General features: G+C 36.2%; 2 protein-coding genes across 8 annotated transcripts in view; one reads left to right on the forward strand and one right to left on the reverse strand.

Annotated features, from left to right (window-relative positions):
* Positions 1-218: 218 nt before the first annotated feature.
* Positions 219-25,468, reverse strand: LOC125681001 (krev interaction trapped protein 1-like). 6 transcript variants are annotated; one of them, XM_048920875.2, is made up of 16 exons: positions 25,293-25,468; positions 15,542-15,640; positions 14,668-14,932; positions 14,171-14,263; positions 13,806-13,944; positions 12,043-12,316; positions 11,782-11,891; positions 9,452-9,592; positions 7,728-7,881; positions 7,323-7,433; positions 7,037-7,138; positions 6,875-6,941; positions 4,142-4,469; positions 1,822-1,966; positions 1,243-1,398; positions 219-647 (listed from the first exon to the last, which is right to left on the reverse strand). In XM_048920875.2, the coding sequence occupies exons 3-16, from the start codon at positions 14,900-14,902 to the stop codon at positions 420-422; spliced, it is 2,283 nt and encodes a 760-aa protein (XP_048776832.1). In that variant the 5' UTR covers positions 14,903-14,932; positions 15,542-15,640; positions 25,293-25,468; the 3' UTR covers positions 219-419. The 6 variants fall into 6 exon arrangements, with proteins under 6 accessions (XP_048776832.1, XP_048776833.1, XP_048776834.1 ...); XM_048920876.2 differs by lacking the exon at positions 25,293-25,468 and adding an exon at positions 19,141-19,260; XM_048920877.2 differs by lacking the exon at positions 25,293-25,468 and adding an exon at positions 19,161-19,224.
* Positions 25,469-25,697: 229 nt separating this feature from the next.
* Positions 25,698-27,688, forward strand: part of LOC125681000 (serine/threonine-protein phosphatase 6 regulatory ankyrin repeat subunit B-like) — a 43,598-nt gene continuing 41,607 nt past the window's right edge. Inside the window, exons 1-2 of one of the 2 annotated variants that reach the window (XM_048920872.2) lie at positions 25,698-25,979; positions 26,465-27,385. In XM_048920872.2, the coding sequence (XP_048776829.2) occupies positions 26,584-27,385 (802 nt within the window). In that variant the 5' untranslated portion in view covers positions 25,698-25,979; positions 26,465-26,583. The remainder of the gene's footprint in view (positions 25,980-26,464; positions 27,386-27,688) is intronic. The other variant, XM_056156033.1, reaches the window with a different exon arrangement.

A 27,688-nucleotide genomic window follows, 5' to 3' on the forward strand; every position in this document is an offset into this window, starting at 1 on the left:
TTTTGATGCCTATAAAGCTGTTTAAATCTAACTGAAAAGCACACTCTTTCTTAAGAAATTTGCACATCTAGCTCAATTTCAGAAAGACATGCAAAAGCTACAACTTCTGGTTGCTTTTTATAATGATTTCCTCTCTGTAGGAATGAATTTACCCTGCAGCAAGCAGTGGGATTGCAGAAAGCTTCAGAATCCGCCGGATAAACTACAAGAGACAGCCCTCCATGTGTAAAAGCTTTATAATAAATAAAACATACTGTATAATAAAGATAACAAATACAATTTCCCACTTGCATTCATCTCCAAACAGACATCCGGAAATGAATTTTCCAGTTTCCAAATCCGCACATCAAACGCATCACCAAAAAGTGTTGTAAAATGAACAACCATTAAAAATGAACAACCGTGAATCACATAGAATCTTATCTTCGACCAGAAGTCCCAAACACTAGATTGACTTGTCTATCATCATACTGATGGAGATCTTTGAGTTTTTGCATAAGGTGTACAATAAGCCCAGCCTGGCGTGATTTGATTTTCACTTGGCGAGCTTCACTAGAGGCATTAGCAGGATAGATCTCCAGAAAGGAGGGCTGATCCTCGGGGTGAGACCATCGAATGTGAGAGTACAGGTAACTGTGCTGCATCACCTGGAAAAAAAGAAAAAGGTGATACAGTAAATCCTGTATAATCTGACACGCTCCGAGTACAGTTAATCCTGTATAATCCGACATGCTCAGAGTACAGTAAATCCTATATAATCTGACACGCTCAGAGTACAGTATATCCTGCTTAATATCTGACACACATGGAGTACAGTGAATCCTGTATAATCTGACACACTCGGAGTACAGTGAATCCTGTATAATCTGACACACTCCGAGTACAGTAAATCCTGAATAATTCGACATGCTTGGAGTACAGTAAATCTTGTATAATCCGACATGCTTGGAGTTCAGTAAATTCTGTATAATCCGACATGTTCAGAGTACAGTGAATCCTGTATAATGCGACATGCTCGGAGAGATAACTCTGGTGTCAGATTAAACAGTGAAACACAAGTGTTAAATTAAACAGGCTTACAGTGTAACTGTACATTTATATATAAACTATACAGCCACCCTGGACCACAACTGGGGATGGGTGGAACAATAGTTGTCAATTCTGATCAAAATATTCTATACTCTATACACTTTGAGGGTGGGGTAATAATTCTCAATTCTGACCAGGATATTTTGCACTTACTTTAGACTTCATGTTTATGATATGTATTCCCACATCATTGACACCAATATGGCATAAATTGGAGGATTTACTATTGGACTGTAGATTTCCAGTGAAAAAAGCTGAACCATACACCGTCAATTTCCGACAGAATTCCAAAAACTTTCCCTGCAGAAACTGTAAACAAAATTTCCAAATAAAAAGTTATATGTGGGACAGAAATTCACAGCTCACATCCAATCAAAACAGATATACTTGTACATATACTATAATACTGGTAATTGTTATTGTGAAATAAGTAGAAAAGCAACAAATGTAACAGCTTTGATACTAAACATACATCTATGTACATTTATTCTATGCTCTGTTTAAGCATCAGCATAATTTTGCAAATATTCAAGATACATGTACACTGTGCAGTGTTTCATACATGTATTTTATCTAAAGGTTGGATTTATTACAATACACATACACACATTCATATCTGCATATTATATCTTAAAAACCAAGCACATTTAAACACAGACAATCCACTCCCATAAATCATGGATCCACAAAAAGATCATTCTCATGGCTTAATAATGCCAGTAAATATCTAACCTGCTGATACTGGTTCTGGTATTTTTTAATGTCGTCCTGAAGCCCTCCACAGTATTCCTTGTACCTTTTCATTATTGAAGAAGACAAGTGCTGTTGACCCTTCACCTTCAGAATTGGAGCTGGCACCAGACTGCTAATGTTTTTACTGCAAGAGATTCGGCTATATTTATACCCTTGTCATTACTCAGCTAATAGATGTAACTCATAACCATGTCATTACTCAGCTATTACATGTAACTAACTCACACTCCTGTCATTACTGAAGCTTTTACATGTAGCTGACTCGCTTGTCGTAAGTCAGCAATTACATTTAGCTGATTAACATCTATCATAATACAAGATCTGGAATTTCTTGGTATGAGTAGTACATAAACTACTTCCAAAGCAACATAACAACCATAACAGTATAAATAGACAATATAATGTATATCACACATACTTCTACATATCTAGCACGTGGTGCTATTTTTAAAACTTGAACTGTACCAGTTGAGATGGTTGGTAAACATTGAAATATCTGTGCATGATGGGCAATGAAAAAGAGATTTTCTGGAGAATAAGCATCTTAATCACACACGACAAATATATATATATTTACATTTCCAATGTTTTTGCCTTTGATATCTCTACAAATTGTAATGATAGTCATTTCCTCATGAATGCGCTGCAGTTGTGAAGAATGTGCACATGAACCTTGATAAATATAGTAAGTCTATTTTAACAGCTGGGAATTCCAAGAGAAGTAAAAGTATAATGTAAATATCAAAAATTGAATTTTACTTTTGAAAATACATGAGTGTATGAACTGCAGCACTTCACACTGACCTACTTTTCATGAAGCGGTAGCATGCTTCATGACGTGTATACTGGTGTAAAGCATCGAAGTTCATATCCTCATGTATTTTCAAAAGTTTCTTAAGTAACATCAATTCTCATATTATGTTATGCTTATTTCTTAAGTAACATCAATTCCCTTTAATATCAGGTTATGTTTATTTTTTAAGGACCATTAATTCTCTCATTATGTTATGTTTATGTAATTTTCATTTGAATGTACTTTAATTCTGCCCAGTAAAGAAATGCATAAATCCATTCACCCTCTACAGACAGCATAAAAAGAGACCCTGTAAATTATTTCTTAAACAGCAGTTATAAATATTGCAGTTTTAAAATAGCATTTTTTGCGAAATCTAAGTCAGGTTTTTACTTATTTATAACCAAATTATATTGATTGGAGGCCTCCGACAACAGTGATTTACAGTCTCAAGAAACTGGTACTGACAAATCATAAATAAAGTTTTTCCTCGTTACAGGTATTACGACAATTTTCATCATGTGAGAAAAAATTCATTTGTTTGAAGAGCAGATGGGACACCTAGGGTAACCGTTATGTTTAGTGTGGCTAACTGTTTAGCCTTCAGGGGTCGCGAAAAGTCAATTTAATGTTTTGTATTGTAACTATAACCCTTGGTAACACTCACTGAAGGTAAGGCTTGACAGTGACTGTGTCGTATTTCCCCTGTAACTATAACCCTTGGTAACACTCACTGAAGGTAAGCCTTGGCAGTGACTGTGTCGTATTTCCCTTGTAACTATAACCCTTGGTAACACTCATTGAAGGTAAGACTTGTAACTATAACCCTTGGTAACACTCACTGAAGTTAAGACTTGTAACTATAACCCTTGGTAACACTCACTGAAGGTAAGACTTGTAACTATAACCCTTGGTAACACTCACTGAAGTTAAGACTTGTAACTATAACCCTTGGTAACACTCACTGAAGTTAAGACTTGTAACTATAACCCTTGGTAACACTCACTGAAGTTAAGACTTGTAACTATAACCCTTGGTAACACTACTGAAGGTAAGACTTGTAACTATAACCCTTGGTAACACTCACTGAAGGTAAGCCTTGGCAGTGACTGTATCGTATTTCCCTTGTAACTATAACCCTTGGTAACACTCACTGAAGTTAAGACTTGTAACTATAACCCTTGGTAACACTACTGAAGGTAAGACTTGTAACTATAACCCTTGGTAACACTCACTGAAGGTAAGACTTGTAACTATAACCCTTGGTAACACTCACTGAAGGTAAGGCTTGACAGTGACTGTGTCGTATTTCCCCTGTAACTATAACCCTTGGTAACACTACTGAAGGTAAGACTTGTAACTATAACCCTTGGTAACACTCACTGAAGTTAAGACTTGTAACTATAACCCTTGGTAACACTCATTGAAGGTAAGACTTGTAACTATAACCCTTGGTAACACTCACTGAAGTTAAGACTTGTAACTATAACCCTTGGTAACACTCACTGAAGGTAAGACTTGGCAGTGACTGTGTCGTATTTCCCTTGTTGTTCCAGGAGGATCAAGATGGAGGCAAACGTGTGGACATCGGCATCTTTACAAGGATACAAGGCATTAATATAATTATGCTTGGCCTCATAAAACAGCGTTCGGATGGCCAGTGGATGGGTGACCTCCCTTTCCTCGGAGACGACGCCTACTTTGGCATTGCGCCTCCATTTGAGGGTTGGATTCTCTTTGCTGGTGTCCGGGGCACCTGTCAGCATACTGACGATTCTCCTCCGCCAATTGTTAATGTGTTCTACGGGTTTGTGTTCTAATTTTAGCTGCAGCTCTAAACAAGGAAGACAAATGCATTTCGTATGAGAATATTCTGTTTACATCATTGGAAAGTTAAATTAATGAAATGTCATCAATTTATAACCTGTGATGATTCAATATTACATTTTGAGTGAGTGCTGGAAATACTAGAACATTGATATTGTAGGAAATACTAAAACATTCATATTGTAGCTTTTTCAGTACGGGATTCAATAATGGTTCAGTTACTATATTTGATGAAAAAATAACAATAATTTTGCTTACAATATGTTCAGCTATATCATAAAGGAATACCTGAGTTTATCGCATTGATGATACTCATTGTAAAAATGCATCTCCAGTAATACTAGGTGCTATTTTTACATTCAGCTTGTGTCAATATTCAACAAGATATATGCAAGGGCAATAATCTTTTATATCACATGAATTTGGCAAATAGGAAATCAATGAGCTATGAATCTAAAATCCTGTCACAAAGTGTAGCAAAGTTAGATATACATGTACCAAGTATGAAGGAATGCTTTAAAGCTGAAGAAAGACGCAGCAGGGTTAAGGTGTCCCGAGTGAAGTTAAAATAAACATCATAAAATGTACCTTGGTGCATTTCATACTATATGACGTCACAATATAAAAGTACATCACGACGTACAGTTCTATAGTTGTATCGCGGGGAAAATGTCATAATATTTTCTCGCTATTTATTGCCGTTATCTAGTGTTCAAGCTGCATGTGTTTAAATCTGTTTGTCAGATGATTTTTTCCCCAAGTTTTCTTCGATAATATATAAGTCTCATATTTTTATATATAGTATGTGCACGAAAGACTGTAAAGTAATCTTTACATCTCTTTGTGACCTTGATATTGCCCCCGATGTGTATAGTAATTTGGAATAAAGAAAACCAACGCATGTACATATCGACTCGGTACAGGTGAAAGATGACGATATTTTATTTCGATCAAGGCATATTCAGAAAGGTAACTAGTTGCAGATTTAGGATTTTGATACAGAAGGTACAATATTTTACCTCGTTTAGATACGATTTGGATGTGAATGTGGAAAATGCCCAACATTTGAGTTGAGATTATGGAAATTGCTATATTTGAGAGGATATTGTACCGATCTGTATCACTCTTTAAATTTACCATATCAATGTCGACATATCAAGCCCAAACTGCAAATGATTTGAGTGCATCTTTCACCTGTACCGAGGTGATAAACAACTAAAAGTCTAGCGGATAAAAATAGCTCTACGTCACTTGTATGACGACGTAATAGTTAAGGTGGGTCCTTAGTCCTGGATTTTTGGGGTTTAGGTAGCATTTTTTTGTTTGGAATCAATAAATTAACAATCAGAGTAATCTTAAAAGGCAAAATAGTAAAGGGTTTCCATATTAATTTTCATTACAGACACTACTGAAGTTATGTACCCCTGTGTAGATTTTTATGAAATTTATTGGAAACCGTTTTTTGTTTTTATTTTAAAATAAAAACAACAAAATATTTTTTAATTGCATTTATTTATCAGGAAACATGTCAATAACTAAAACACAAGTCATTTTCAATATGTTCATCAAGTTTTAGAATGATATGTGCAAAATTATTGAATTAGCATTATTCTCCAAAATGTTAAAAAACAAACAAATGTGGACATATTTTCCTTATATCATGGTTTACCTATCATTTTTTCTGTTTATATTAGTAGATCTACATCTGTTATAGTTATTTATGAAAAAAAATCCACACCTTTCCTTAATAATTTCAAATCTATAGCTTCCAGAGTATGTATACCCCCTTGGAAAAAAAAAAAACCCCGAAGTCTTGCACCATACAGTTGAGCTATTCAAAATCATTCGGGGATTAAGATATTATGTAATTTCATGAAAAAACACAGATAATGATTCTTCATCAACTTGGTAAAATGTTTGTGAAAAATAAAGGAAATCTATTGCAAAATAGACTTGATAAATTTTTTAATGAAAACAGAGTTATTGCCCTTGGATTCAATATTTTGAAACATATCATTGATTATTCAAACATAATTATGACTTTTGAAAATATTTTATGGGTAACAATATCTTAACAATAACTATTGAAAAAGACTCCAACAAAATTTATGTTCCAGTCATTAAATCATTGACTTTGCAAAATCTTATGACGTCACAGGAGTGTGGAACTATGTTAAGCAAAGGATTTCCCCACGTGATACAATGTTTGTTTATGTATTGACACACAATTTTTACTAAAAATATGCGACGCTTGAAAGAATTTTACTTTTATATGAATATGCTGTTATTACTTGTTATTTTACTCGGGACACCTTAACCCCACTGTGGAGGGGTGGGTGGGTGGGGTGAGACTGTCAGCATGAGATTATATTAACCATAACTGAGCTGAACATCCCTAATCAGAACACTTACCCAGACTTTTGGAGCATATCCAAATTGTAAAATATTCTGCATAAGGCTTGGGAGGAAGATTAAATGCCTAAAATCACAAAATAGTCAAGCAGTCATTTCTGAATATGCAGAAAACGTAACATAATCAAAGCAATTCTTCACACATGTATACTGTGTTGTTACCCTTAGTAACTGGAGATTCAGCTGTTGAACTGTGGTGCTGTCTCCATTTGATAAGTTCAGCATCTTCGACGACCCGTCCATTAAAAACACCTGTATCTGTCTCTGAAATTTTAACAAATATGTTACAATTGCGAGCAGATTCAAACTGCAAAATGATAGAAGTTTGACATATTCTTCAACAGCTACAGGAAAATAAGGAATACATTATCTTTAAACAATTCATCTTTTAATCCTGTGCTTTGTCAAGTTTTCTACCACTAAGTGCATGTTTAGTAGAGAATATTACTGTTTTCTTAATGGCTGAGATGATGAGATTGGCAGTCTTTTGATGTTTGGGAGATCTCGAGTCCTGCTCGCAGAGATTTAATGGTGTCCTATTCTGTTTGTCTAACAGCTCCTATACAAGGAATAATCACATTCAATGTTACAGATGTATACATAAAACAGAGATTTAATGGTGTCCGGTTCTGTTTGGCTGCAGAAATCGTGGGTTGCATGTACCAAACAAAATCAGATGGAGATATTTTAATTCTTCTACATACACTGCATATCATCATGTTGCAAATAAACTTCATTCAAAGTTGATATTTTGGACAATTTTTTACCATATTGTAAATAATCAACAACTTTATGACATCATCAAATCAGTCTGGGTAGAAAAAACTCTTCCTCTTGTGCATGTAACACTTACCAGACTAGTATCGGGCTTCTTGATGAGCTCCTGAACAACATTCCAATGTCCCTCCTTGGCAGCTATGTGGAGGGGTGACTGGCCGAGTTCATTCAGTGCATTAGGATTACACTCAGCATCCAGCAGAATTTTGGCAGCATCTGCATAACCTTTGCTGTAAAGAAAAAAGTGCAGTCTTTACGATCATCCATCAGTACTGGGTATGAATGAGAGATTTAAGCCTTTGAGATTCAAAATTTTAGGAAAATGTTCACTGTCGTTGCAAAACTTATTGTTGTGTTTTATAAGTTTATACACACAAGTATATGCATTATGTTCGTATTTGAAAAAAATAGTGGGCAAGCATCTAAAACTTTGGTAAAAGTCAAATAAATCTATAGGGTACCCCATACCTGCACCCAGACAGCCCATACCTCCACCCACCCAGATGGGCTGTTGTCTGATCACTGTTGCCAGTCTGATGTCTGATCACTATGTTATTAGTCTGTTGTCTGATCACTATGTTATTAGTCTGACGTCTGATCACTATGTTATTAGTCTGATGTCTGATTACTATGTTGCCAGTCTGTTGTCTGATCACTGTTGCCAGTCTGTTGTCTGATTACTATGTTATTAGTCTGTTGTCTCATCACTGTTGCCAGTCTGTTGTTTGATTACTATGTTATTAGTCTGTTGTCTGATTACTATGATATTAGTCTGTTGTCTGATTACTATGTTATTAGTCTGATGTCTGATCACTATGTTATTAGTCTGATGTCTGATCACTATGTTGCCAGTCTGTTGTCTGATCACTGTTGCCAGTCTGTTGTCTGATTACTATGTTATTAGTCTGTTGTCTGATTACTATGTTATTAGTCTGTTGTCTGATTACTATGTTATTAGTCTGATGTCTGATTACTATGTTATTAGTCTGATGTCTGATTACTATGTTGCCAGTCTGTTGTCTGATTACTATGTTATTAGTCTGATGTCTGATTACTATGTTATTAGTCTGATGTCTGATCACTATGTTATTAGTCTGATGTCTGATTACTATGTTATTAGTCTGATGTCTGATTACTATGTTATTAGTCTGTTGTCTGATCACTGTTGCCAGTCTGTTGTCTGATCACTATGTTGCCAGTCTGTTGTCTGATCACTATGTTGCTATTCTGATGTCTGATTACTATGTTATTAGTCTGATGTCTGATCACTGTTGCCAGTCTGTTGTCTGATTACTATGTTATTAGTCTGATGTCTGATTACTATGTTATTAGTCTGATGTCTGATCACTATGTTATTAGTCTGATGTCTGATTACTATGTTATTAGTCTGATGTCTGATTACTATGTTATTAGTCTGATGTCTGATCACTGTTGCCAGTCTGTTGTCTGATCACTATGTTGCCAGTCTGTTGTTTGATTACTATGTTATTAGTCTGTTGTCTGATCACTGTTGCCAGTCTGTTGTCTGATTACTATGATATTAGTCTGTTGTCTGATTACTATGATATTAGTCTGTTGTCTGATTACTATGTTATTAGTCTGACGTCTGATCACTTTGTTATTAGTCTGATGTCTGATCACTATGTTGCCAGTCTGTTGTCTGATCACTATGTTGCCAGTCTGATCACTATGTTGCTAGTCTATTGTCTGATCACTATGTTATTAGTCTGTTGTCTGATCACTATGTTATTAGTCTGTTGTCTGATCACTATGTTGCCAGTCTGTTGTCTGATTACTTACTATGCTGCCATGTGAAGAGGCACTCCGACTTTGGGATGTTTTTCGTCCACCAGATGTGCAGCGATGGCAATGGTGTCCCGTATGGCTTGGATGTTGCCTTCATTCACAAGCTTGTGGATATGATATTTCTCTGGATACAAGCTGAAAAGTCAATCCCATTATCATTTGTTATATCATAATTTACCATCTTTTATATCGTTATGTAGAAACTTTTTGAAAAAATATAATAATTAAAGAACAAAATACATGTATCTAAAATAACAAGAGGCCCATGGGCCACATCGCTCACCTGAGTCACCTTGGTCCATATCCGAAGACTTTCCATTTATATTTGCATGTAAAACCATAGTCCCTATTATGGCCCTAACCTACCCCTGGGGCCATGGTTTTTGCAAACTTGAATCTACACTATGTCAGAAAGCTTTCATGTAAATGTTAACCTCTTTGGCCCAATGGTTCTTGAGAAGAAGATTTTTAAAGATTTTTTCTATATATTTGTATGTAAAACTTTGATCCCTCCTTGTGGCCCCATCCTACCCCAGGGGGCCATGATTTGAACAAACTTAACTCTGCATTATGTTAGGAAGCTTTCATGTAAATATCAGCTTTTCTAGCTCAGTGGTTCTTGGGAGGAAGATTTTTAAATATTGTCCCTATATATTTGTATGTAAAACTTTGATCCCCTATTGTGGCCCCATCCGACCCCCGGGGGCCAGGATTTTAAGAATTTAGAATCTGCACTATATCAGGAAGCTTTCATTTCTGGCTCAGTGGTTCTTGAGAAGAAGATTTTTCCTATACATTTGTATGTAAAACTTTGATTCCCTATTGTGGCCCCATCCAACCCCCGGGGGCCATGATTTTAACAATTTAGAATCTGCACTACCTAATAAGGCTTATCTATAAATTTCATCTTTTCTGGCCCAGTGGTTCTTGAGAAGAATTTTTAATGACCCCACTCTATTTTTACCTTTTCTTGATTATCTCCCCTTGGAAGGTGGCCTGGCCCTTTATTTTAACAATTTAGAATTCTCTTTACCTAAGGATGCTTTGTGCCAACTTAGGTTGAAATTGGTCCAGTGGTTTTTGAGAAGAAGTCAAAAATGTTAAAAGTTTACAGACGGACGGACAGACGGACGGACGAATACGGGTGATCAGAAAAGCTCACTTGAGCTTTTAGCTCAGGTGAGCTAATAAAAACAGAACAAAAATGTTATCATAAACTAAAACAATAATGAAATAACCCAACCCCCCCCCCCCCCCCTCAAATTTAAATGCATGCAATTCTAATCATTCTAATATATGTAAATCTCAGCAACATTTATCCACTGTTTGCCTTTATTTCAAGTGTGAATCAATATTTCATTAAGTTATGCTTGGGTGTCTTTGAAGATTGAAAAGAAAACTGAGCTTAAGCAACAAGGTTTATTGGCATTGGTTGATTTTCAATCAATTCACAGGTACTTCTGATTCAATGCCATCTAGTGCCAATTGTGTTAATAAACCAAGCTGGTTCAATTGTTAATTACACCAGTTAAGGGAACCAGTTATGGTAATTTAAAAAAAAATTCACATGTGCTATGTGCTGATTAAGATAAATGTGCTACATGATTTTCCTGTATCTATTTCTTCTCTTTCTTATCAAGTTTAAGATGGACTGCTGGTTTAAAACAATTCCTCAATTCTTTTTTTAACAGCATTACACAATATAAATGTCGCCAAAGTAAAACCATATTTCATGTAAATATCAGAATTCACATGTCTTTCATTACTTCTAGTACTTTGATTTACTGAAGTAATTCTCAGTACAGTAAAACATGACTATAGTGAACCACCAGGGCCAGAGATAAAAAATTCATTATATCTAAACATTGTTATATCCAATAAAAGTTTTGTTATTTTCATCTCATAGGGGAATCGATGTCACTTCACAATAAGCGTGAATTTGTTATAAGTGTTTTTATTATAAGCATGTTTTCCTGTATATGATCACTAAGCTTAGCTACAGTGTTTGAGGATACCTGTCAAAGTGTGTTCATTATAAGCGTGTTGTACTGTATATGATCACTAAGCTTAGCTACAGTGTTTGAGGTGAATTTGTTATAAGTGTGTTCATTATAAGCGTGTTGTACTGTATATGATCACGAAGCTTAGCTACAGTGTTTGAGGTGAATTTGTTATAAGTGTGTTTATTATAAGCATGTTTTCCTGTATATGATCACGAAGCTTAGCTACAGTGTTTGAGGTGAATTTGTTATAAGTGTGTTCATTATAAGCGTGTTGTACTGTATATGATCACTAAGCTTAGCTACAGTGTTTGAGGATGATACCTGTCAAAGGACCCCCCTGTGCTGCTGTTTCTGTTGGAATTAGGCCATACATGTATGTTGTAGTCCGGCACACCCATCCCCCAGTACATGTTCACTTCTGCCCTCTCAACCTGCAATTATAGTGAATTTTAAAGATATTCAGTCAGGGCTGAAATGCAATTTACTGTTTTAACATAAAACTTCTCATCAGTCACATACATAACAATATGTTTCTCTTATCTCAGTACCTTTAAATAGAACAATTTCCTATAGGGGGTTTACCTTAGATTTACACGGAAACGATGAACCAAACACCGGGTTCAAGACCACCTTCTCACACTTCTCAATTTCAAGCATCCTTGTGAGCGCCTCTCGTGCCGTGTGTCTGATCTCGTCAGGAGTAGAGTCAATCACCATCCCAGTCGTCTCGTGGGCATGCTCAAATCGACTCGGTAAAAAGGCTGGGTTGTTCACACTGAGCTTAACTCGGTAGTCGGCTCGGCGACTAAATAAAATGTTGATAGCACCAGGCATAGCATGTTTTTCTCGAAGCCAGCTGAAAATAGGACAAACAATTCATTCAATAATTAACTTTGTAAACTGTCATAAAAGATACGACTTGTCTGAGAGTAAAATTATACAGAAGTCGCTATTGATGTCCAGATAGATGATAAAAGCATGCCTAGTTCCATGACCATAAACTTAGAATAGACTTAAAGTCAAAGTTTACAACAGACCTAATCCATAAAACATCGGTCACTAAAATTCATACTGAGAGTGGATTTTAGAAAGAATTCAAAATATCAATAAAATGTCAATCTAATTAAAATCAGATCCTAGGATATGCTCACAATCGCTATAATAGGATCTGACATAATCCCATTGGGGGTCATGTCCACATGACCTTTTCCTTGGAATATTCATGAGAACTATCAGCCAGTCAGAGTGCGCCATACAGACAATGATGGCTATTCAGGCGGTTCCCGGCAATTCGTAAACAAGTTGCAGTAATCGCTTTCCCACGAAGTTTATTGCACACTATAAAATTGTTGTTCTCACATAAGGAATTCTAAACTTTCGCAATAATGCCGAATCTATTCCGTTCATACAAACAACAAGACGTACGATATAAAATACAACGAAATAGAATTAATTGTGAATTGCGATTTATGTATGAATAGGGATGGGTACAATTTGAGTAGTTTTCAAAACAGTTTACTTAATTAACGCGAGGAATATAACGCCAGTCGATGTAAACGGTGCATTGTGATGTCACATCTAACTGTGATGTGTTTTCCTTCAAACCAAACAATCGCAGCCGTTTTCCTTGAATTGTAAACACCGACGGTTTCAAAGCCGACGCGCCAATTGGCTGATATAAAGTTCATCTGAACATGACCCCTAATCGAGTTATGTCATCTTCTTACGCAGAGTATACGGGGTGGATCTAAGAAGTCTGATTTTAATTAGATTGAATAAAATGTGTGTGTGATTTTTACAAGTCCAGAATATATACAATATCTAATTTTGAACTGAAGTCTATTTTTAGTTTATGGTGATGAAGACAAATCTCCATTGTTAAGTTTGACCTCTCCTGTTGGGAGATAAATGTCCTGGTGGGTGGGGGTATAGGTGTAAGTTTTACCGCTCCGGTTGAGAGATGAATGTCCTGGTGAGTGGGGGTATAGGTGTAAGTTTTACCTCTCAGGTTGAGAGATGAATGTCCTGGTGAGTGGGGGTATAGGTGTAAGTTTTACCTCTCAGGTTGGGAAATAAATGCTCTGGTGAGTGGGGGGTATAAGTGTAAGTCTGACCTCTCTGGCTGGGAGATAGATGTCCAGGTGGGTTGGGGGTATAGGTGTAACTTTTACCTCTCCAGTTGAGAGATGAATGTCCTGGTGAGTGGGTGGGGGTATAAGTGTAAGTTTGACATCTCCAGTTGGGAGATAAATGTCTTGGTGGGTGGGGGGTATAAGTGTAAGTCTGACCTCTCTGGCTGGGAGATAAATGTCTTGGTGGGTGGGGGGTATAAGTGTAAGTTTTACCTCTCCAGCTGGGAGATAAATGTCCTGGTGGGTGGGGGGTATGCCACAGAGTCATTGTTAAGAGTTTCTATCACATAATCCAGAGAGAAAAAACCAGGGTAGTCTGGTGACTTCTCCACAAACATCCGATTCAATTTATCTGAAACAAACATATTGAAATCTTCATCATTTAATTTTGAGGAAGTTTTCTATTGCAAACATTTCCTTAATATTTCTTTGATTAATATTTTCTCTTTAAGTAAATTCAGGTTTTTGTGAATGAGTAATCCTTTCTTGAAACTTCTATCTTGTCAGTTTCCTTAATTAAATCTACAGTCACTGTATTTGAAAATGTGTGCAATCCAGATAATAAAAATGAGATTTACCTCCCTTGTTGACAGGAACACAGAAGAGGGCAAATTGTGTGAGGGACTCCCTGTGCTTGTCGCTCGACCACTGAATCTGCAGAGCACGCTCCCCTACACAAACAAATGCAATAAATTACTCTCTCCTCCTACTTTAACAAGGAAAATTCACTACGACCAATGTCCAACAATTGCAGCATTTCACTTAATCCATATCAAAAATCTTCTGCATTAATCTGGAAATAAGTTACAAGCACAAACATCATCCTAACTTTTCAAAGATGACAATAGAATTATGGGTACACATGCCTTCAGCTCTCTTTGTAAGATACATGGAATAAATCAATAAATCTGCCCCTGCCTCTAATGCCAACATGATAAATCTGCCCCTGCCTCTAATGCCAACATAATAAATCTGCCCCTGCCTCTAATGCCAACATGATAAATCTGCCCCTACTCTTAATGCCAACATGATAAATCAAACCTTACCTTTAATGCCATGATATATAAGATCCTACCTTTAATGCCAACATGATCCCCTCCGGTCAGTTGATAGAGATTGGTCAGAACCTCATCCCCTGCCTCCTCCTGGACATTGGTCAGTGGGAATGTAGGGAGATACTTGGTGGGTTTGCTTTTCTCCCCCGAGGATGTTGTTTTGTGGTCCAGCAGCAGAATATTGTACAGCTTCGGACGGTACTCTTGGCTGAAGACATTTTGTTTGGGTTGTACAACAGCGAGAATGACCTCCATCACATAATTAAGTACTAGGTGATAAAATACCTACGGAATAATAATGCCATAATCATAATCCATGTCATTGTGCTAGAATATATTTCATGCACAAGGAATGCTGGTTATCAACCAAATTATCAAATATTTCTCTACCTCTCTGAAATTTATTTCATGTACACCATGCAGAATCAATAATGAACAAATCGCTGACTGTAATTCCTCTAACACTTCAATTCCAGTTGTTTTCGATGCACACTTTCTCTTTGTTTACATCACACTAGTATACAATCATAACTTAGTACTACTGTTAATCACATGTATCTCAAGGTGAAAAATCTCACACAATCACAAATAATGTATAAAGACTGTAGGGCTATAAATCCTAATATGTCCTTATTTGCTAACTCTAAAAGGTTAAAGGCTCTGAATAAATAAAGCTTCTACCCTTTAGTAAACTCATATCTTTTGTCCAAATAGCCCAGTAGGCTTCTAAGCTTAATAATAAATTCATTTCTCATACCGACAAACAAAATAATCCATCTCATTTTCTGTTTTGTTATTTCAAGTCCATTTAATTTTTTTTTCTCTGCAGGAAAAGTACATGTAATTTTATAAGTGTGTAATTGACAATGCGTCATTTTCCGATGAGATACTTACATACTAGTCTATTTCAAGTCTCAGCCGCCTTACAATGGGATCTTCAGTATCCGTGGGTGTTACACGACAAACAGGAATGGACTAAGTTCCATGGTAAAACTGTAACAAAAATGTAAAATCATGCACATTTATCTGATTTTGTTCTACTTTTCAGTTTTACAATGCATACAATACTACTTACACCCAACTAAAAATACACAGGAAAAGTTTCCATCTAAATCTTATGATTATATAATATCCCCATCTCCACTAACTTAGAGACTGGTCTATTTTGATTTTATTCTGGTGATATAATCTTATGACAAACACTCTCTATTTTCGACAGTTAGGGATTTTGAGCACAGTATGCAGATTTCGAGTCTTTGACCTCAGTCAGACACGGTTAATGATCTAATTCTAATTCTAATTATTCAGTAGATCAGAGAGAAAGTCAGTAAAGCATGAACGTTTAACCTGTATTGTGATCATCTGATTTGTATTCCTACACATAAATTGTAGTCAACACTTAAGACTGTCTTTCAAATATTCTCAAGCTAGAAATTCTTGAAACTGATGTTTCTCCTCCTCAGAGACAAATAAGATTTCTTCAGGGATACAAAAATAAAGACATGTAAAATCTCTTAGAATTCGGCCACACTAAAGAAACTGAAAAAAGAAATATATAGTTATAGCTAGTTCCACTCGAAAAAATAATTGGTCCCTGCTAGCACTCTGCCTCTTCATAATGTATATCAATCAAATCATGCATCAAACCATCACGATTACTCAATATATGTGAATGGACTACCAATTACTGTGGAATATATATACTCCTCTAAGTTTGCCCTTTTCTGTTGATCCATACATGTATCATGGCTGAGGTAGAACTTACATATGTACATGTGTGTAGTTAAATGAGATAGAAGCTGCCCCCACAAAACTGACCAAACACCCATCCTAATTATGCTAGGGTGACCTGCATATCATTAGCATATCACTAGCATTTTCATCATCCTGAAACGTGGATAAAAGATCACAGCGTATATCACAACACGACACAGCTAGCATAGACATCCTAAAATAATATCAGACAACATGACACAGCTACCATAAACATCCTAAAATAATATCACACAACATGACACAGCTACCATAAACATCCTAAAATAATATCACACAACATGACACAGCTAGCATAGACATCCTAAAATAATATCCCACGACATGACACAGCTAGCATAGACATCCTAAAATAATATCACACAACATGACACAGCTACCATAAACATCCTAAAATAATATCACACAACATGACACAGCTAGCATAGACATCCTAAAATAATATCACACAACATGACACAGCTACCATAGACATCCTAAAATAATATCACACAACATGACACAGCTAGCATGGACATCCTAAAATAATATCACACAACATGACACAGCTACCATAAACATCCTAAAATAAAATCACACAACATGACACAGCTAGCATAGACATCCTAAAATAATATCACACAACATGACACAGCTAGCATAGACATCCTAAAACAATATCACACAACATGACACAGCTAGCATGGACATCCTAAAATAATATCCCACGACATGACACAGCTAGCATAGACATCCTAAAATAAAATCACATGACATGACACAGCTAGCATAGACATCCTAAAATAATATCAGACAACATGACACAGCTAGCATAGACATCCTAAAATAAAATCACATGACATGACACAGCTAGCATAGACATCCTAAAATAAAATCACATGACATGACACAGCTACCATAGACATCCTAAAATAATATCACACAACATGACACAGCTACCATAGACATCCTAAAATAATATCACACAACATGACACAGCTAGCATAGACATCCTAAAATAATATCACACAACATGACACAACTAGCATAGACATCCTAAAATAATATCACACAACATGACACAGCTACCATAGACATCCTAAAATAAAATCACACAACATGACACAGCTACCATAGACATCCTAAAATAAAATCACACAACATGACACAACTAGCATAGACATCCTAAAATAATATCACACAACATGACACAGCTACCATAGACATCCTAAAATAATATCACACAACATGACACAGCTAGCATAAACATCCTAAAATAATATCACACAACATGACACAGCTAGCATGGACATCCTAAAATAATATCACACAACATGATACAGCTAGCATGGACATCCTAAAATAATATCACAAATTAACACATGACACGTCAGCTAGCATAAACACCCTAAAATAATATCACACAACATGACACAGCTAGCATGTAATACACCCGTGAGAAGGTTATAATTATTTAACACGCCTGTGAGAAGGTTATATATAATACGCCTGTGAGAAGGTTATATGCAATACATGTGTACGCCTGTGAGAAGGTTATATGTAATATGCCCGTGAGAAGGTTATATGTAATACGCCCGTGAGAAGGTTATATGTAATACGCCTGTGAGGTTATATGTAATACGCCCGTGAGAAGGTTATATGTAATACGCCTGTGAGAAGATTATATGTAATACGCCCATGAGAAGGTTATACGTAATACATCTTCAAGTTGTTTACAAAAGTCCTAGCTTTAAAACTGTAAGAGGAGCTAAAAGGACAAACCAAGCACTCACTTTAAAATATTTCCTCAAAGTTGACTAAGCTAGTTCAACAATGTGTAATTTTTTTTATTAAAAAAAAGTGAAGAAAATTAAACTCCATGCCACATGTACATCTTCAATACCCATACAAACACTCTGTAAAATAAGAAGGTCCTCACTTGTTAGACAATTCAATACATGTATTCTCTATAATATTTCCTCAAAACTGCATGATTAAGTTCAACAACGTGCAATTTTCTCAAAAAATGAAGAAAATCAAAATCCTTGCCACATGCACGTCATCAATATCCATACAAACACTCTGTAATACAAGATGGCCCTTACTTGAAAATTGTGAGAGGCATTAGCCAGACAAATTATGTAACCCCCCCCCCCCCCCCATATAACATTAATTTTCAAATAAAGGGGCAAAACTCCTGCAAGAGAGGTCAAAATTTATCAAAATTGCAACATGATCTTGCATGACCCACAAAGAGGCTATGTAGCTTCATATGTAACAGAGAATGAAAATAGCAAAACGTAAACCCTGAATGGACATACGTACAACCAGCGTACAGACATCATGTACCATAATATGTCCCGTCTTTACGCACATAAAAACACTAGCACAAACAATCCAAAAACATGGATAGAAAGATCTCAGCATATGACAGAAGAAACACTAGCATAAACATCATCTTAAAATATGGACAGAAAGATTACAGCATATCATAGCAAAAGAAATACTAAGCCAAACATCCTAAAACATGAAAAGAAAGTTCTGAGCATCATAACACAAGAAATACTAGCCCAAACATCATCCTAAAACATGAAAGAAAGATCACAGCATATCATAGCAGGTGAAACACCAGTGCAAACATCATCCGAAAACATCGATAGAAAGATCACAGCATATCATAATTGAAAAAACACTAGTGCAAAACATCATTCAAAATCATGGATAGAAAGTTCTAAGCATACCATAACACAAGAAACACTACCATAAACATCAGCAGAAGACACGATTGAGAACTACCCCTTCTGGTTTTAGTGTCACCCATTACTGCAGCAGTGTAGACACATACCATAATACCCTTCCTTGTTTGGACAAGGAGGAACAAATAAGACATCCCTTCAGGCGATTAGACCGAAGTAATAAATGTATTTTATAACCTTACTCTCATTGTGTAAACAAAAGGCAATCAACATTCCCACAAATATCTGACAATATTGTTATCTGAGAATGTTGCTTAAATCCCAATATTAAGTATATATGTTTATTATGATTATCTGTTCACATTTTTTTCCTTTCAAGAAATGCATATTCTTAGGAAAATACCTTACATGCTCTGGTTCAATACAAATATTTCAGCAAATCTTTACACAAACATGATTGGACCATTTGGTTATGAGAAGTCTGCAGTGCGCTCTTTGTCTTAAACCATTTCATAATTAAGAGATACTATAAACTTTCCCTTTTCACAGTGGGCGTGATTTTCCACTCAATTTCATACTACTATGCATTGCTAGTATTCCACTTTGGTCCTTATAGTAAGCATGACGAATACGAATGTTCTAATGAACATGTATCATTGTGACATATGTTACTACGATAACCAAATTTTAGATTTCCAAATTTTGGAAAACTGTAATACATGTATGCATGACTAACCTGACTGAAATTTGCATAAAGAGTCCAGTGAAAATTTTATTACGAGTGAATGTCTAGAATTATTGCATGGTCGTGGTACCTTACTGCTATGGCGAGGTCAAATCTAGAATGTTTAAAATAAGAAGAGACTATTCCTTTGCCCAGCACTACCAGTATAAATGAAAATCTCGGGGTATTTCAGGTGCCACCTTGTAAACCAAGATCCTGTATCACAGTATGCATAGGCACAATAAAGGACCCTCAATCACTACTACAGCCCTGAGCGCCCTATATAGGTCAAACTGTTCAGCACTTCTCCTTCAGCTGTTGATGTCTTTATATGAGTTGAAGGGCTTTGAATCTGACATGTAACAGACAAACCAGACTGAAGGACTAGTAAGTAGGTTAAATGCCAATTGAAATGTCAAGGTCAGAAATCGTGGTTATCTTTACACAGGAAATATAATGAAAAGTTTTAGATTGTGAAAGACAAGACAGACAAAAAAAATCAAAGAATTCAGAAAACACACCACAATAGCGCTAACACATTAACACATCAAGTCCCATCTCTCACAATCAAAAAGTTCTAGAAGTGTGCAAGGACAAACAGATGTACAGAGTCATGTTCATAAAGGATTCTAACACTAAGGACACAGAAGCTGAATTAAAGTCCGGCCCATCTCCTACACATACAGACACACGCTAGCAAAGTCCCATCTCCTACACATACAGACACACGCTAACAAAGTCCCATCTCCTACACATACAGACACACTAACAAAGTCCCATCTCCTACACATACAGACACACACTAGCAAAGTCCCATCTCCTACACATACAGACACACACTAACAAAGTCCCATCTCCTACACATACAGACACACTAACAAAGTCCCATCTCCTACACATACAGACACACACTAACAAAGTCCCACCTCCTACACATACAGACACACTAACAAAATCCCATCTCCTACACTTACAGACACACACTAACAAAGTCCCATCTCCTACACATACAGACACACTAACAAAGTCCCATCTCCTACACATACAGACACACAATAACAAAGTCCTATCTCCTACACATACAAACACTAACAAAGTCCTATCTCCTACACATACAGACACACACTAACAAAGTCCTATCTCCTACACATAGCGACACACACTAACAGAGTCCCATCTCCTACACATACAGACAAACACTAACAAAGTCCTATCTCCTACACATAGCGACACACACTAACAGAGTTCCATCTCTTACACATACAGACACACGCTAACAAAGTCCCATCTCCTATACATACAGACACACACTAACAAAGTCCCATCTCCTACACATACAGACACACTAACAAAGTCCCATCTCCTACACATACAGACACACGCTAACAAAGTCCCATCTCCTACACATAGCGACACACACTAACAGAGTCCCATCTCTTACACATACAGACACACGCTAGCAAAGTCCCATCTCCTACACATAGCGACACACACTAACAGAGTCCCATCTCTTACACATACAGACACACACTAACAAAGTCCCATCTCCTACACATACAGACACACTAACAAAGTCCTATCTCCTACACATAGCGACACACACTAACAGAGTCCCATCTCTTACACATACAGACACACGCTAGCAAAGTCCCATCTCCTACACATACAGACACACACTAACAGAGTCCCATCTCCTACACATACAGACACACACTAACACAGTCCCATCTCCTACACATACAGACACACGCTAACAAAGTCCTATCTCCTACACATACAGACACACGCTAACAAAGTCCTATCTCCTACACATACAGACACACGCTAACAAAGTCCTATCTCCTACAAATACAATGTTTAGGGTGTGACGTACAGACATCTCCTACAAATACAATGTTCAGGGTGTGACGTACACACTAACAAAGTCCCATCTCCTACTAATACAATGTTCCAGGGTGTGACATACAGACACACACTAACCACTAACAAAGTCCCATCTTTTTAAAGATGGATATGTGACAACAAAATCCAATCTCAGGGTGTGACAGATGTAATTTAAAATGACCCTCATACAAAGAATACACATTATTACATAATCACTGTGCAAAATGTTGGTACCTTTCTCGAGTTTCGTGGAATGAATCAATTACAAGGCATGAATTGGAATGAGTGCATGAATTTTTCAATTCTCTGAGTTTTTTGTTTTGTTTTCTTACTTGTCTCTACTATTCATCAAAAACTTCACCTGATCCTTAATTGTGTCACATCTAATTTCTTGTGTAGTAAACTTTTATGAGTCAATCAAATGATCTAATTCGATTACCTGAATGTAAATATCTCTTAGTCCACATACAGAACAAGCATTAAAATATGCCACTCTTTGTAAGTTTATGAAAGAAAATTTCAAACGTTGAGGCCATCTCAAAGTGAGACTCAAATTGTACAGGTCTCACCGAGATCTGTTTATAACCATTACTATAGCTGTTTTAACTAAAATATACCCAGAAAGTACCGCTAAGGTTTCTTAGGGCTTTTGCCAATAAAAAACCCATTTCTGATGTTACCCTGCATTCAGTTGACCTCACAGTTTTAATACCAAGTTTCAATGTTGATTGACTACTGACCTGAAACAACTTGTGGGTCATGCCATATAAATCAATGCAAAGACTGCATAAATATATCAAATACAGGAAGCAGATGGGTATTCTAAGTTACTCCCTTGTGGTGTTATAGCATATAGGTACCAATCTTAAACAGAATCATTTCAGGATTACTGTGATTGCTTTACACCATTGTCCTACTAATTATCAAGGCCTACAAAATACCTCACAACAGCCAAAAACATCATTTTTTAAGTCAACTGTTGTAAGCAGAGCATGGACTAGTTATAGTTTGTATGCAGTCACCTTTTCTAAGTAAACACACAAAGGAAAGATGCAATTCTGACCAAATTAAATGACGAGTCAGCTATATTGTGATACATTTTGACAGCTGTTAAATTCTTCAGTGCATCACTGGTTCACAGGGATTATGGTTATCCTGGAATGACTTTTACATTTGCTGATCACTGCTGATGTCATGGATCAGCAATTTGAACTTCCTATATTCAATCTCAAATCTAAATAAATATCTATCAAACAGAGGAAGCTGGGTTACAGAATCAGGAAGGAGAGATGGGGAGAAAGAGAGTGTGTGAGGGGGTTGAGAGGGGGAGCTTACTATGTAGCTCATGTCTGTAAATTTGCTGAGATACTGTGTATTTATTTGAAATCACTGCAAAAAGTAACTTATAAAAGAAACTTACACTTTAGTAAACCTATAAGCGGTATGGTACAGGCCCCTCAGGGGTAGACAAATAGATTTTTGAAATATTTGTCCAAGGACAGGCAGAGATGCCAAATTCAAATGCTATATACCACAAAATTCACTGCCCCACCTTAAATTAAGACATTTATAAAAATATTTGAAATTGTTTACCTTGTTGAATTTTATTCAATCAATTCATTCATATCTATTCTGTTTGCTTATTGTAATAAAGCCATGGCCAATTTTCCTCCCACGATTTAATGTATCCCCAGATTCTCTTCATTTTGTCATACTTCATGTGCTTTTTAGATACAGATGGCTGATCATTGTTATTATTACATTCAGGGTCCTTTCTTTTCCAACTAAATGTCACAAATTTGTCCATGTTTCGATTCATCAACACATTGAACATTCACCTTGACATTGCATCTAAAGTTGGTTCGACACTTTGCAATCGATTTTAACTTCACCATACATTAAAACACTTTAGTGATCCATGTCATTTCTCACTAGAGGGGTTTATGTATATTTATTAAATCGCCAGACTTTCGGCTCATCCACGACCAACATTTTCAATGGATTTATATTTTTACTTTAAAAATTCACTTGCCTATGGACAAATTCTTCTAGTAATTTTACCTGCCATACTCAAAATATGGTTGCCCCAGGCGCTGGGCAGTACTATTTCTGCCCCTCCGCTATTATTATTGTTACAGACAAAACAACTAGTTCCTGTAATAAATCAATGTGTAAAACTAGTGCTCAGTTTCTTTAGTAATTTACTTTTGCAGACAGTGGTTTTAAATTTATACACAGCATTTCAGCAAATTTATCACAGGCAAGAGATACATAGTAACAACCCCCACCCCCATAAACATACACACTCTCTCGCTTTCATCCCAACCATCAGACCATCCTTCTTGATTCTGTAACTCGGCTTACAGAAACTTGACGTGTGGATTTAATACGATTTATAAAGTTAATTTCACCCGTGAAAATCTGCAAAAGTCACCATGTTGTGAAAAGTGGAACGCAGTGTTGAACAGGTTGGGAACACTTCCCCTATAGCGAGATCTTCTTGCTAAAACGCGATTGTCCCTCTTTAGCGAGAAAGTAAACATTACCATAAACAGGTGTTTTGGTGTCTTTATTGAAAATAATGGCAAATTCCGTGCAATGCTGAATAAGTGCAACACACACTCAACATAATGCGAATTGTCTTTATAAAATTGACAACACAGTCAAGAAATTGCATATCAAAGTTGCTGCTTAAGAGGGAAGCAGTCTGAAATCCAATGCACATCTTGAGTGTTTTTCTTTTGATAAATATATTTGCAGATTTAGCACTTTTTCTTCCTTTCACGTGAAACACAAAGAAATGTACTCCATGGGTGTTTTTCTCGGTTGTAGGGGTTATATTTACTCTCGCTAGAGAGAGATAATCGCGTTTTCGCGAGATTATCTCGCTGTAGGGAAAGTGTTCTTATAACCTGTTGAACAGGTTGGGAACACTTCCCCTATAGCGAGATATTCTCGCTAAAACGCAATTATCCCTCTTTAGCGAGAAATAAACATTACCATAAACAGGTGTTTTGGCGTCTTTATTGAAAATGGCAAATCCCGTGCAACGCTGAATAAGTGCGACACACACTCAACATGATGGGAATTGTTTCTATGAAATTGACAACATAGTCATGAAATTGCATATCAAAGTTGCTGCGTAAGAGGGAAGCAGTCTGAAATCCAATACACATCGTGAATGTTTTTGTTTTGATTCATATATTTGCAGAAGTATCAGACATTTTAGCACTTTTTCTTCTTTTCACGTGAATCACGAAAAGATGTACTCTGCGGGTGTTTTTCTCGGTTGTACGGGATATATTTATTCTCGCTAGAGAGGGATAATCGCGTTTTAGCGAGAATATCTCGCTGTAGGGAAAGTGTTCCTAACCTGTTGAAGTGTTGAAGATCAATTTTGAAGATTACTATCACATTGTTGTCTTCCACACAATAAAAATATATTAAGTCCAACATAGATATTAATCTCAGCAAGATTCGTCGAAGCTGGATATTTGGACTGACGCCTCTGAAGAATCTCGCTGAGATTACATAGGGATGTGCTCATGATGTAGGATGATTAACAAAGTTAACATGAAATGTATATTACCTGTATCAATAAGATAAACCTCGGGGAGGCTAGTAAGAAATCCACAAAAGGCAAGAAGTGAGCAGACAAAACTATACCCTGACAGCAGTTAATGCAAATTTCTTGGGAGTTAACACAATCTTGTTGACATTCCTGCGTTTTCAGCCAACTTGCAGTGTACGGAACCGGAAATACATGGATTTATGAGGAAAATATTAAACGAGGAAAAACGTATTTTGATATTCTCCCTACTTTTTGTCAAAACATGCATTACACATGATTAGAATATTCAAAAAATAAAAATTGATGCATATTCAAAAACATTTACTTATATTTATATTATTGAAGAAGTTGTACCAGCCATTATTTTTTCCGATTTATCCGCTTAATAAATTTTGAATTTTCCTCATTGTAGTGCAAAATGTCAACAAAGTCTGAGATGAGGCGACTTACGACGAGCATGGAGCATGTCAGTATATCATGTGGTGATCATTATATAAAAAGTAATTTCAGATTTATGAAAAGTCAGGAAAGACTATCGAACTTATATATTTTCTTTGGTGTTTGACCTAATTATTTTCACGAAAGGAAGTAAATTTGAATGACAGGACTCATCAGGTTACCCGGTTATAAAACAGATCACATGTTTATCTGTTTTGCAACTGCAAGGTAGAAGCATGAAAGATGAATAGGTGGGAGGATGTTCAGGTAATATTATCAGACTCCGCATAAACAATGTATATATATTTTAAAAAATGATAATATTCATATTTGGAATATATTTCTTTTCTTGTACACCAAAGACAAAAAAAAAATGCAACTATTTAATTTTAATGAGTAGTAATTTTTGGAGACATTCATACAGAGCTGTGTTAAAAGACAGCTCATGGCAGTGGAATTTTTATTTTTTCAAATTATCCTCATTTTAATGGCAGATGTAGAATTAAGGACTTAAAGCATTCACGACTGCTGATGACAGACACTTTTCATAATTTTTTATTAGTGATTTTTTTTTTTAGATGTCAAAAATTTCAAACTTGTAATGAATTGTGAAAATTGAGGGGAAAGATATGACTGCGATTAGGATTGTAGCCAAATTTTTATATGATCTGCAAAGAATTTAATAGGGAGAAAATTTGATAGCTATTTTAAAAAACATAATCTGATCAGAAATATTAATTTCTTTAATGCAGTTCAGTGTGGTTCTCAGCACATCTGTGGAAAATGTGAACTTATGAGAGTGATAATGCAGAAAATTTTGTGTGAATCATAATGTGAAATCACATTCTAAATTAATACTTGGAGGAAACACATGGCATCAGACGATTATTTCTGTAAGTACTGTGCTCTAGAGTCAGAAGGATTTGATAATCCCTATGCCTACCAGTTAGATCTTGAGAAAAAGAACTACAAAGAGATTTTTCCTGAACTCCTTCATAAGGATTTCCATTCCAAGTCTGAATACATCTGTGCAAGACATCGTTTTGGGATATCAGTTCACCATCAAACTACCGTGAAGAGGGGAGATAAACCGGGAAATGTTAATGTTTCAAGCTTCAAATTAAACATTGCTAATCCCAAGGCAAGAGAAGAGAGAAAGAATTTTGAGGAGAAGAAAGTGCTGAGGCAGGGGTATGTGAGTCCGAGATCAGGTATATCAAAACCAGTTATGGACCAAGGAGTAAAACATGGTGCAGTTTCACAGGATACAGGATTTCACAAACTCAGTAAGGGGTCCCAGTGCTGCTGCTGTTCTCAGTATCACCATCACACTTTCGAATCTCCAGAGTTTTACATACCCAGAGATGACTTGTGCTCAAGACTCGAGGCAACTCTCACACAAAACCACCGAGAAGTGGACCTAGCCAATGAAACATTTCTAAACATAAGCAATGCATTTTGGTATCCTAGCTTATGCCTGAATCAATTTTCATCAGAATTTGTGTACACAAACTTTGAGACATTATGGCCTGTGGAGAATGCGTTGAGAGATATTTTACGAGACAGTGTTCAGAACACGGTATTACGTGCTGCCATTCCTCAGCTAACAAAGGTTGCCATAGTTTGTGGACCAATAGACATGTTGAAATCTCTCATCTCACTGTCATTAGTCAGTAAGTAAATATGCATGTATTTTCCCCCAACACTGAAAGCTCTTTGATTAAAGAATATTTATCCACAATTACCATTCAAACTATGTTGTGTGTGTTATATACCCAGATGTTGTGTACGTTACCATGGTTACTGAACAGTATTATAATTTGTAGGTCTTGCCCCTGTTGAGTATATAGAAAAATTGTAAGACTTTCAATTCTAATCATAAATGTATACTTTGCTGTAACTTTAAATTGTTTTGAACATTTTGAGTTACACTGTAATTAATTATTTAGATTTACTACTGAATTTTCTGTCCCACT

Source organism: Ostrea edulis, chromosome 2 (assembly GCF_947568905.1).
Source record: "Ostrea edulis chromosome 2, xbOstEdul1.1, whole genome shotgun sequence".
NCBI lineage: Eukaryota > Metazoa > Mollusca > Bivalvia > Ostreida > Ostreidae > Ostrea > Ostrea edulis.

Coding starts and splice junctions, on each gene's coding strand:
- LOC125681001 (XM_048920875.2), bottom strand. CDS start 14,902: ATGGAGGTCATTCTCGCTGTTGTACAACCCAAACAAAATGTCTTCAGC. Junction 14,264..14,667: donor GGATCATGTTGGCATTAAAG/GTAGGATCTTAT, acceptor TTGTTTGTGTAG/GGGAGCGTGCTCTGCAGATT. Junction 7,882..9,451: donor CCTCTTCACATGGCAGCATA/GTAAGTAATCAG, acceptor TTTTCTTTACAG/CAAAGGTTATGCAGATGCTG.